At 40.4% G+C, this 12,702-nt stretch overlaps 1 protein-coding gene across 1 annotated transcript in view; it reads right to left on the bottom strand.

The window, feature by feature from the left end:
• Positions 1-7,850: 7,850 nt before the first annotated feature.
• The window catches only part of LOC308169812 (L-fucose kinase-like), a gene marked incomplete at both ends in the record, with an annotated part of 40,910 nt that continues 36,058 nt past the window's right edge, over positions 7,851-12,702 (bottom strand). Inside the window, 3 exons of the mRNA XM_080544555.1 lie at positions 7,851-7,922; positions 9,282-9,505; positions 10,317-10,416. Of these exons, the coding sequence (XP_080400681.1) occupies positions 7,851-7,922; positions 9,282-9,505; positions 10,317-10,416 (396 nt within the window). The remainder of the gene's footprint in view (positions 7,923-9,281; positions 9,506-10,316; positions 10,417-12,702) is intronic.

The following is a 12,702-nucleotide window of genomic DNA, read 5'->3' as shown; positions in this document are numbered from 1 at the left end:
TAACTTTACTGTCAAGTAATGTTTCAGGTAAGATTTGCACGTCATACTAATTCATATCACATATTAATGAACAAGTCCATGTCATGTTGTGTCAATACAAACATGTTCTAATATGCTATTTTAGTGAAAAATCCAACCAAACGTCATACGCGATTGTGAAGCTAATGAATTAACAAGCTATCTAACTTTAAAGGGTACAATAGCTAAGTTACCAATGTCAACTATGTCTATTCTCAATCATTTCAGTAATAATTGTGCCAAATTGGGACCAGTAACATTAACTTGTGTGTGAGTACGTTACAGTATATGTGTGTGCAAGCATGTTTTTGATATTGTCAATCGTCTCACTTTTACGAGGTGAGCTGGTAAGACAAAACCCAAGACTAAATGTATCTTCACTTGCCTTGCCTATAATTGACGAGACTAGACAAATATTCAAGTGTTTAGAGAACATTTATAACACTATTGTGTTTTCGCAGTGCAAACACAGACACATGTCTGTACATGGTAGGTTGTTAGATTTGCATGTGCATCTCCCTTTCACACATTTTGTTTTTTTGCAGGAGCAGTATACAAGCTCTAAAACTGAAATATTTGTCCCGTCTGCATATTATGCACTGGGCGGGAAGAAGATGTGGTTTTTTATTTAGGCTGAACGTAGTGGTAGTCTTTGAGCGGAGAAGTCTAGGCTTTGGTGGTGTATCATTTTCAGTTTGACCTTCTGCTTCTACTACATTGTAAGGGAGGGGGGGGAGGGAAGGGAGAGAGAGAGAGACATATGATACTCTATGCATTGTAATAGTAATGCTTCCAAAGTTATAGCCTAGTTTATTTACAACTCTCCTAATCTGTTTCCCCAGGTAACCCCAGATGCTCAGCCCTGGACTGCACTGCACATCTTCTGGACCTGACCTGACAGGGCTGACCCTGACCCATTGATGCCTTGTTCATATCTTGTTCATGTCAAATCTTAGCTTGTTTATATCATATTGTTAATAATGTTCATGTCATATCATGTCATATTAATCTTAGCTTGTTTATATCATATTGTTCTTATAAATAACTTATATTGCTATAAAACACACCTGCAGCCTCCTGTACTGATTTTTCCCTTTTCTTGCGGGCTCTTTCAATGTTTCGTATGTTGGCATACTGCATATAGCATTGTCTATGGTAGCCAATATTGTGGTTATAGTGGTTCTCCAGCTGCACAGCCGCAGAGAGGAAAGCGCTACAGAGAGTCGTGAGATCGGCCCAGAAGATCATCGGCGCCCCCCTCCCCTCTCTGGAAGAGCTGTACAACACACGCTGCCTCAGGAAGGCCTCCAAGATCTCCAGAGACCCATCCCACCCTGGGAACGAACGCTTTGTTCGGCTGCCCTCGGGCAGGCGGTTCAGGACCATGTCCGCAAGGACAAATAGACTGAAGCTCAGCTTCTACCCTAGGGCCATTCAGGCCCTGAACACAGCAAATACCTAGGTTCTAGGCCCTGGACAATCTAGACAATTTGATGGCAGCTACTAGATTGTAATCAAGTGCAATACTGAAACACAACTGTGAACATTTCAAACCTGCAAACTGCGACACTTTAAATGAATGTGCAATAATACTATGTGCAATATGACAACCCTCGGGTACATAAGGTTCAGAGATAGGAAATGTTAGGATATGTATAGCATAGCATAGAGTACAGCACAGTGTTTTATTTGTATAGTATAGTATAGTGGATAGTGTACATAGCCTTTATTTATGTAAACCAGCTCTTTTCCCTTCTTGTTTTTAGTATTTTTTTTCCTAGCACCAGGGGAGCCCCCCCCCCCCCCAAATATATATAATACCTATAGTTATATATTTTTTTTTTACAGCCCTTTCTGCAATTTGGCTTTCTGCAGTGTGAAGATTCACCCACTGTAGACAACAATGTACAAATTTGGTCCAACTTGCATCTGAAAATGCTGTAATATTGTCCGTTCGGTTTGTTAAATGCATACAACACTCCATAATTCATCACATCTCGTTATTTCCCCGCGGTTGCTAGGGTTAACATACAGTCAGTTGCTAGGGTTAACAGCCATTGTTTACATTTCGGGGTCCTAATGAAGCCGTACTCGAATTCTGATTGGTTTATCAACTAGAGCGACCAGCGATGTGCCTGAGCAGACAGACTATTAAAAAATAAGTTTGTGAAAATCTCCGACATAATACAGCTGCAAACAAAATTGTTATAGACTTAAGAGAATTACTTAATATCGTATATAAGAGATCGTTTACTCTGTAGATGGAAAAAGATCAACTTCGCGATAAACGCATTCGGCCCACCACCTAAATTGCAACAGTTCTACCTGAGTTAGTCCACATTAATCAAACAGGGTTTATTAAAAATAGACATTTACAAACAAATACAAGAACCTGCTTTAATATTATACAGTACGCAAAAAGGCATAACATAGATCTATCAATAATGGCAGTAGATGCGGAAAAAGCCTTTGATAGAGTTGAATGGGCTTATTTATTTAAAGTATTAGAAGCATATAATTTCCCAGAGGAAATTATTAATTTTATAAAATTACTATATAAACATCCTAAAGCAAAAATATATACTAACAATACATTATCTGCAGAATTTACTTTAGAGAGGGGCACCAGACAAGGTTGCCCCCTATCTCCACTTCTTTTCGCTCTGGCAATAGAACCACTGGCAGAAAAAATTAGACAAGATCCCTATGTATCAGGCATAAGCGTGGGCAAAAATAACTTTAAGATACATTTATTTGCGGATGATATTCTGTTATATTTAACGAACATAGATAAATCTATAGTCCCTTTGTTAAAAATATTCTCTGAATTCTCGGATATCTCAGGATATAAAATAAACATGGATAAAACTGAAATAATGGCAATTGGTAAACAAAAAAGAATAAACCCAGAATTAAAATTACCATTTAAGTGGACAAAAAATATTAAATATTTAGGTTGCTTAATTAGTGACAAAAAAACTCAGATCTATAGAGAGAACTTTATTCCACTACTCAATAACATGAAAGAGACTTTAAGTAAATGGAAAAATCTTCCTATAAATCTGACAGGCAGAATAAACTTGTTTAGGATGGCATGGCTTCCTAAGTTTCTTTTTTTGTTTTCAATTATACCAATTACTCCACCAAAAAAGTACTTTAATATGGTATACTCAGCCATAACAGATTTTATATGGGCAGGGAAAACACACAGAATTAGAAGGAATATTTTACACCTTCCTATGTCAGAGGGGGGCTTTAACCTTCCAGACTTGGAGCTATACCAACTGGCCGCCCAGGGGTTCTATCTGAGGCATATAGTCCAACACACAGCAGAAGAACAATGGATCCACATTGAAGATTCAGGTGTACATCCCCAAAACCTCTTAACTCTTTTATTTTCAGAACATAAGACTAAGAAAAAAGGAAACTTTATTGTAAATAATATAGAAACGTCATGGAAAAAATTTAAGAGGATACTGGGAGAATCAATATCAATCCCAAAAAGTACTATTCTGTGGAATAATCCTTGGATAGCTCTTCAGAATGCTACAATAAATGTGTCTACATGGAGAACAAGGGGAATAGAAACTATAAACGACTTAGTAGGAGGGGATACCATTATTCCATGGCACGACTTCCAAAGTAAATATAAGTTGGCCAATGCTGAATATTTCAGATACATGCAGCTAAGAAGCTACATAAATCTAAATTTTAATTTAAAATCATTTGGGCAGCAGAGTACAATTGAGGATATCATATTTGATGGAGAAATTGATAAGAATTTGATAGGTAAAATTTATAGAACTCTACAGAAGACCTATGTAGCTGAAAAACTGTTAGAAAGTAGGATTGAGATGTGGAATCGAGACCTAGGAAGAACAGATATAGGTTTAAAATGGAAAGAGTGTTGGAATACTACAAATGACATGACAGTTAATGAAAATCTACGTTTAATCCAATATAAAATAATGTATAGAGTCTACCACACGCGAGATAAAATCCATAAGTATTATAGTAATGTATCAGATAACTGTTTAAAGTGTGGGAAAAAAAGACTCACTAATACACGCATTCTGGGAGTATCCCAGAGTACAGAAAACCTGGGTTGACATAGAACATTGGCTCTCAGGGGTACATAAGGAAAGATTCAAATTTGATCCTTCAATCTGTCTTTTCCAGGATGTAGCCACAGTAAGATACCCTAGGGGGTGGATAATTATGTACTCATCAATTATATTTAAAAAACTAATACTTGGAAGTTGGAAATCAAGTAAACCTCCAACACTACAACAATGGAAAAACGAAATTCTTTATTATACCAATATAGAGAAGAATTTAGCCATAGACAATAATAAGAAAGATCAGTTTGAAAAGATATGGGGAGAGATAGTGAAGGCCTTAGCTAAGACGTAAAGATAGTGCAAGAAACATAGTACTAAGAGATTAATTTGATTATGCATTAGAATTATTAGTTAGATAAAGTATAGGGGGTAAACTGGGATAGACTTTAGACGGTTTAAAAAAAAAGTGGGGCTTTGGGATGTTAGGATGTGTTGTGATGTTTGTCAAGGTGTGATGTGTTGTGATGTTTGTCAAGTTGTGATGTGTTATGATGTATATCAAGCTGTGAGGTGTGGTGATGTATGTCAAGTTGTGATGTGTTGTGATGTATGTCAAGTTGTGATGTGTTGTGATGTATGTCAAGTCGTGATGTGTTGTGATGTATGTCAAGCTGTGATGTGTGTGATGTATGTCAAGTTGTGATGTGTAGTGATGTATGTCAAGTTGTGATGTGTTGTGAGGTATGCCAAGCTGTGATGCGTTGTGATGTATGTCAATTTGAGATGTGTTGTGATGTTTGTCAAGTTGTGATGTATTGTGATGTTTGTCAAGTAATGTGTGTATAATGTTTTGTGTAAAAAGAAAATGGAAAATAAAATCTTACAAAAAAAAAAAAAGACTGTTTGTGACATGTGATGTCTTCTGAGTGTCCTGAGGGTGTTATGAAGGAGGAGGGGGTTCCAGTACCTGTATGTGTGAGAGGGTGTCTTTCTCTGTCCCCTCGCTAGTCAGACGGGAAATATGCTCTCTCCCAGACATAGTCAGGTAGTCATAGCAACCACCTGGAACATAAAGTCTCGCGAGATTTAAATAAGCCTAGATTTTCCTTTAGCGACGTTGATGGAATACCCCCCTGTGTCCTCCTCACCTGTATTGATTTGACTGTTGTTGTTGTTGTTGTTGTTTTACTTTAGACCACATGCATCCTCTTTTAGTAAATGTATGTCTGTAAGTGGGCTGCCAAGAGTTAGTATCTAGGCCCGCTATACTACATTGCATTGGCTTTTCAGTTCAGACACAACCCATGAAAACTCAATTCAATTCTACCAGAAGGCAAGGTGTAGTAATAAGCATTTCCCCATTACACGTCAAACTCTTTCAGATATATGAGGAAGTGTCTAGGGGAAATGTCTGGTGTTGGGAATTTGTCTGGTCTGGTGAATTTCTCGAAACATTCTAATCTTGCAAAACAAATAGCTTAGGTTGTTGTGTATGAGGTTCCAGACAGTCAGTCACCAACTCTGTGGTTGATATTGCAGATGGGGGACTCGAGCTGTCCAGGAGGGAGTGACTCCCAGTCGTCGATGACGGTGGAACTGAGCAAGGAGACTCTGGACACCATGCTAGACGGGCTGGGCCGGATCCGGGACCAGCTGTCTGTGGTGGTTTGAAAATGAGGACATTCACCTTTGGCTCTAGGGTGCATCTAAACACTCTAGAGTGGCCTATCGCCCTCCACTTCAACTGCATTGAACTCAAACCGTAGGGAAAGTAAAACCAGTATGGTGGATGCCTATAGAGAGATCAGCCGTCGGCTTTTCGCCAGTCTGGTTTTCACATCAAAAAAGAGGAATCGCCTCTACTATTTGGCTTATGCACACTTTGTTCAGTAGTAGGCGAAATATTTGGAAATGGTGGAACAGACTCCCAGTCACCTGGGGAAGAAAGAAGTCACCATACACACACACAGTGTTTTTATTTTTTTATTTGATGAGAACAGAGTTTAACATTAGCCGATTTGCATTCACCATTTTATATTTTTCTTTCCCCACCCCCACAATGACAACAGAGAAGAAAGGAAATATACTACATTCCCCTATTGGCCTGTCATCTTTTGAATCAGCAGACAGTGGCAACAATGTATTTTTATTCACTGTTTATTGTGTAAATAAATGAAGAGATTAACTCTGAAATTAGTCTGTGTAACCTCCCCAATCACACTGGTGGCACAGTAAAGCTGAATTCATTATATTAAAAAAACTGTTCTGGCTCACACTTGTGTAACAGTTAATCATTGTCTGCCTGTAGGTTGTGGCCCATGAGGGTCTATTTGAATATATGTAAAACAACAACACTGGTGCATTACCTGAACCATGGCGTTGGTTCTGTGAGAGCAGTACTGAGGTGCCTGTGTGATGCTTTCCACCACAGCACTCACTCACACTCACACTCACACTCACACCTTCCCTAAGCAAAACAAACACACATGGTGTGATGTTGCACCTGCAACTCTGAGCCAGACTGTGTGACTAGTCAACATGCAATAGTGTAACAGCTGATCCTCGTCCAACCAAGGCTGAATTCAAACCCATGTAACAACTTAAATGTAACATACAAGCTTGCACACTAACCATTAAAGGTGAAGTTAGTGAAGGTTAGATAAGTAAGATAATAAGATACGTTTTATCTCACACTGGCCACACATACTGAACATAACACATGCTATGTTTTCTAATAGCGGCAAATGTGTGCATATCCTTAACAAACAAAGTGTAACATAGGTAAGCATCACAACACCAGGTTTTATAAAGGCTTTGTTTGGGCGCTCTTCAGTTCATGTTATTTATCATTCCTTACTTGCTACTGATGTACCATGGCAAGTTAGCACAACTGTAACAATCATATTGTACCTTTAAAGCAGCTATGCACAGCACTCCATGTCTCTGACCCATTTGTTGCGCTCAAGGAGAGGTATTACTTTTTCACAACATGATTACAAACTATAGTAGCTATAGTATAGTAATACGTCCTTATTTAGAGTCATATTAATCATGATCAAGGAGTAAATGACACAGTAGATGCTTTAAACCACAGCACTGGTTGATCTTTGTCCATATTTTCAGATCTCGGGAAGACAACGTCATCTTAGCAAACATACTTGATACATGAACACTAAACATAAGTTATGCTTTACTTTCAATCACATACTAAATGGCTCCGATGAGACATTTCATGCCCCATTTAAGTCTTAATAGGTGTTTGACACTGTTGAATGACAAAAGTTAGGTAACAATCTCTTAAAGCGAATAGTCAACTTCCAGACCGCTTGTTAAGCGGACTACCAGTAGATGCGCAACAGATATTACGAGGCCTGGATAATGATTTGACGTGTCAGTAACCACATCAATATGATCCGTGACCAGTATATTCAAGACTGAGTGGTTGTGTAACAGCATTTACGAGTGGTGGTAACTTTGTTAAGTACTGTAACTTTGAGTCAGAGGGTTACTACTTAATAAGGTCCTCTGAGCTAACACTGCTTTCACATTTCATCTTTATAATTACTACTGAACACTCCAATAACAGTTAGTCTCACAACAACACTTGAGCAGATGTGTTGGTGGCAGTGAAAATTCCTTTCAAAAGGCATGTGCCAACTTAAGGAAGACACAGTGTACAGTAAGTAACGGGACAGTAAGTAACGGGACAGTAAAGCAGTGGTGAGGTCCGTCCATGTTCATTCGTCTGTCCGCCCCGTCCGTCTGTCCGTCTCAGGAAGGCTCCAGCAGTGAGATCCCCTCCATGTCCAGCTCAACTGAATGGACAGTGAAGTCTCCAAGGCCCTGTGATACACAATAGGCAATGCTGGTTTGTTTTGGCTCCATAACAGGGTTCCTACAAGTTTCAACAAGTCAAATTTAATACCCTTTTAGGCCTTTTTCTAGACCTCTTTGAATAGAATTTTAGACCTGTCGCAAAACCATATGATAGCTTTTTGTCATCCTCGAGGTGATGAAATTAGGGATTTCACTGCCATACAGACAAAAAAGTCTGAAGGATAATTAATATAAAATAAATAAGTCAGATAATTACTCAAAAGTAAATGTATCAACATTAACAGTTAACTGTAGAAAGTCACTTCAACGTGAAGAGAACAAAGTGCACAAAAGCTTCCTTGCAGGACAGCTCCCTTTTTAGGCCTTATAAATCGGATTGATGGATTTTAGACTTTAGGGGCCCTTTTATGCACTTCATCAATAAGACGAGGCGGTAGATCTAAACTTAAGACGTGGAGGCGTGGTCAAGGCCACTTTGCTATTATGCGTGCTGTAGTGGGCGCCTAAAACCCGGCGCTAAGCAAAGAAATTAGTCATGGGTGTGTTTTGGGCGTCTTCTCAATCAACCCAATCAGCGTGCCAGGTGCCATTCCCTTTAAGAACCGGCTGCGTTGAGTCATTAGCGCTATGCTATTATGGAAGTCCTGAGAAGGAGGTCAGCGCGCTTCTCTGCCTCTCCCTTCTGAAATAAAGCATTTATACTGTGACCGTAATTGACGTCTTGCCGTGGAGCCACGTGCGTGTTCATGTGTGCCCACATGCATGCGCAAACCGCGGAGGCGCGCTCGTGTTTCAAAACGTGCATGAAGTCTAAACTTAAGAACTTTTCAAACCACTTCTTAGCGATAGGAGCAAAGTCAGATCGCATAATAGCAGGGGCGCCTAGTGCACTTCATTAACATATGAACACTCCCACAATGAGCAATATATGCACGGGAGTTTTACGTCTTATGTGTGGGCGCCTATCGACACCTGCATAATACCAGTAGCGCGTATGAAGCGCATAATAAGGGTGGGGGTAGGTCTTAACCTGGCGGTGAGTCTTAATTAACACTTAAGACGGCAAGTTAAGAAGTGCATAATAGGGCCCAAAGGCTTTTTACGACCGGCGCGGGAACCCTGTTTAAACTCATGTAAAGACTGCCAACCAGAAGTTGATAGATCAGCTCTCCTCTTGGAAAGAAGTAAAAGTTTATTAGCCATTTCATGAACTGCAAATACATTCATCGGAAATTCTACGTTCTAGATTCTAGAGCTCTACATACATGACACAAACAACATTACCTTAATGACATGAATAAGTGCTCAGTAGGATATATGAATGCAACATAGTGGCCATTTCCGTTCCTCTCCCTCCGTACTCACGTGTGTGTTGGTGAGGATGTGCCTCACTGTCTCCCCCTGCTGGGGCTGGCGGGTCAGCAGGTAGAGGAAGCCCCCCCCCCCAGCGCCGGCCAGGCTCTGCCCCAGGGCCAGGGGGCGGAGGGCGTCCATCATGGCCCGCACGGCGGCCGGCTCGCACCCGGGAGCCATCACCTTCTTCTGCTGCCAGGAGCGCTCCAGACACGCCCCCAGCCTGGTCAGAGAACCTTCCAGAAAGAGAGAGAGAGAGAGAGAGAGAGGGAGGGAGGGAGGGGGGAGAGGGAGGGAGGGAGGGGGACACTTCTTAAAACACACCTTTTCACAATGGCTTACTTGGTTTGATCTCCTGTATTTTGTTTGTTGTTATATCTGATTTTGCTGTTTTTATCTCATTTTGCTTTGTTGATTTTAACGTTTTGATATGTGGTTTTAAACTGTCTTGTAAGGTGTCCTTGAGAGCCTTGAAAGGCGCCCATAAATAAAATGTATTATTATTATTATTATTATTTATTATTACTTCAACAAAAGAGAATATAAAAAATTTCCCCAATGAAAAAGTCCCTATTCATGCTAGCAAGCACATTTGCATTGTTATCTGGCTGGTCTCATGCTCAGTGTGTGATTGTGTTAATTTTACGAGTTCCGTCGAATAGCTCATGTGCAGTACGGCCTGATTTTTTTTGATAGATTTTTTTAGTGTCATTTGTTCACTTTTGAGTCACGTTGTGTTCAGTTACCCAAAACCGTGGCTTGGTCTGAGGGGGCGTCTCTCACTCACTCACTCACCAGCTGTCTCACCCTCACTCACTCACCCTCAGTCTCACTCTCTCTCACTCACCCTCACCCTCACTCTCTCTCACCCTCAGTCTCACTCTCTCTCACTCACCCTCAGTCTCACTCACTCACCCTCAGTCTCACTCACTCACCCTCACCCTCAGTCTCACCCTCAGTCTCACCCTCACGCTCACTCACTCACCCTCAGTCTCACTCTCACTCTCACTCACTCACCCTCAGTCTCACTCACTCATCCTCACTCACCCTCAGTGCACGCACGGGCACACTCCTCTGCATTGTCCACCAGCTGTTCAGCGTTCTCCACGATGGCAGGGAGGCGGCTGTACCAGCTCCGCACCACATCCTGCCAAACACAACACAGTTTAGGTAGGCTACCCAATATTATCTCCCGGTCTCAAATGGTTAACAAGTGTTAGTGACAGAGAGAGGTAGATTAGAGTTAGGTAGAGGAATGTAAAACGATCAGATCTAGGACAGACTTAATCCCTCATTACATATTCCCAAGATATTGCTGAAAGGTGACCTTTTTATTGATGTTCGATTACTAATATTATTTCAAACAGATAATTTCTTGAAGTTGATCACAGTACCAGACTTTAGTATTCAGTATACAGCCTTTATGTATTTAGAATGAATATAAAACAAAACAAAAGTGGTGGAAAAAAAAAGCCATCAATAAGATTAAAGGAACAGCTGATCTTGATGCTCTTGACCACAGATTTAGAAGAATAAACTCTATTACAATGCCCCCTGGGATAGGGAATCTCAAACCCTTGGTTCTAAGAACAGCACTTAGGTGGGGTTTGAGAAACACTCAGGACAAACCTTAACATGGCATTGACTCACATTAAAAACTGAGGTTTAGGGACGAGGCAGAGGGAAGAGTGATCAGTTTAGGACCTGTGGCTTCCCCTCCTCATCTCCTTTCCTCCACTGAAGTATCAGGACAGTCACGGGACAGGACAGGTAAGACAGTATTATTCCAGGTGGGCATTTACCACCGTTTTTGTTAGTCTTATCTTTAAAGAAGTGCAGATGAGCATAAATGAAGTAGATAAGGCCACTCTTAACTTATTTTGATTCCTTTGTTCAATAATTGAAGAGAAATTGCAGCATTGGCAGGAAGTGTTCTACTGCTACTGTATAATGTAAACAGGAAGTGGTCAGAAGTGGTATTACTGTGAAAGACACAGGAAGGACGTGTATGTTAGTGTAGTGACTAGATAGAGCCAAAAATAAAAAAGTTGCAACAAAAGAAACCTGTCTGGTTTCTGTATTGTAGACAGGAAATCATGTATGAGACAGACAGCCAAAACCATGGGTTGCCTACTCATTAAGACATTGATGTAGGATTGATAGTCATCATTATTTTGTAGAGATATGGTCTCATCCCTGAGAAATAAGTTAACATGCACACCATATTCCTGTATTAATCAGAATATGCTCACTAGTTGGGTAAGAGTCATGTAAACACGTGCAGAACCGGATTAAGGCCATAGGAGAATATTTGGAGAATATTCCGAATAAGACCCCTGGCATATGCCTGTTTGAATCTGAATATTGTGACATGTATACACCTTAATCGGAAAATGTCGCTTTCCGGAATATTCAGTCACGTCTGCGCATGCTCGATTCGCAGGGAATCCTGGGTTTTGTTGTTGTTAGGGACAGCATAGCAAGCCACGATGGCGACTAGCAGGAGCCAGCTTTTCTGGAGTGAGGAGGAGACTGCAGTCTGCCTTCAGATAATTAAAGATTTAAATATCATGGAGTACATAGATGAAAGAAAACATAGAAATAGTGACCTAGTGATCTTTTAAAAAGTTTGTGAGGGACTGAAGGAGGGAGGTTTTGTTAGAACAGTCAACCAGGTGAGACACAGGGGGAACACACTCAAGGTGGCTCTGGCTGGCATGAACGGCATAAGCTGGATACACTTGTTCGCCATTTCTTCTCGCTCTTGTCTTCCAATGTTGAGGACAAAGTGGATCAGCAGGAGTGTTGTAGTTAAATTGTGGTTCAAAAGCGCAAGTAGGAGAACACAATAATGGAGGACTATGTTGGAAACAAGCATTGTGGCCTAGCTGTGGGTTAACGCCCGCTCAACGACCACAACCAAGCTACCAACACTAATGTTACTATAGTAACAACTATTTCCGGATGACTTCATAATTTTTAAGACGGGGGCTCGAATCCCACTTCTGACATACACTTTTTACTGCATTTCGTTGTCTGATGCTTGTACTCTGCAATAAGTTGAATCTAATCTAAAAATGTATGTTTAAAATGATGGCATAGGCTAATTTATTAGAGAACTGACATAACTACAATTGTGTTTGAAGCCTTTCTGACTAGTAAATTATGTTCTTCTAGCATTGTATTGGGACCCTGGATTTGGCATAGATTATTATTTCGTATGATTACTGATGGATAGATGATTCACTTACTTAGACAGATGTATATATTGCAAATCGATTTGCATGAAGGCTTCTGTTAAATGTCAAGAAAATAAACCTTCAATTAAAATCAACCGCTCTCACCTGAGGCAAGGTTCAAACCAGCCAGACTATTTGTTTTAACCTTTGAAAAGTTTATTGAACAAATTGTGGAAATACCAGTTCATGCCCTA

This window comes from Nansenia antarctica (genome assembly GCF_963989245.1).
Source record: "Nansenia antarctica genome assembly, chromosome: 14".
Classification (NCBI taxonomy): Eukaryota; Metazoa; Chordata; class Actinopteri; order Argentiniformes; family Microstomatidae; genus Nansenia; species Nansenia antarctica.
This window is presented reverse-complemented; position numbering and strand designations above follow the sequence as displayed.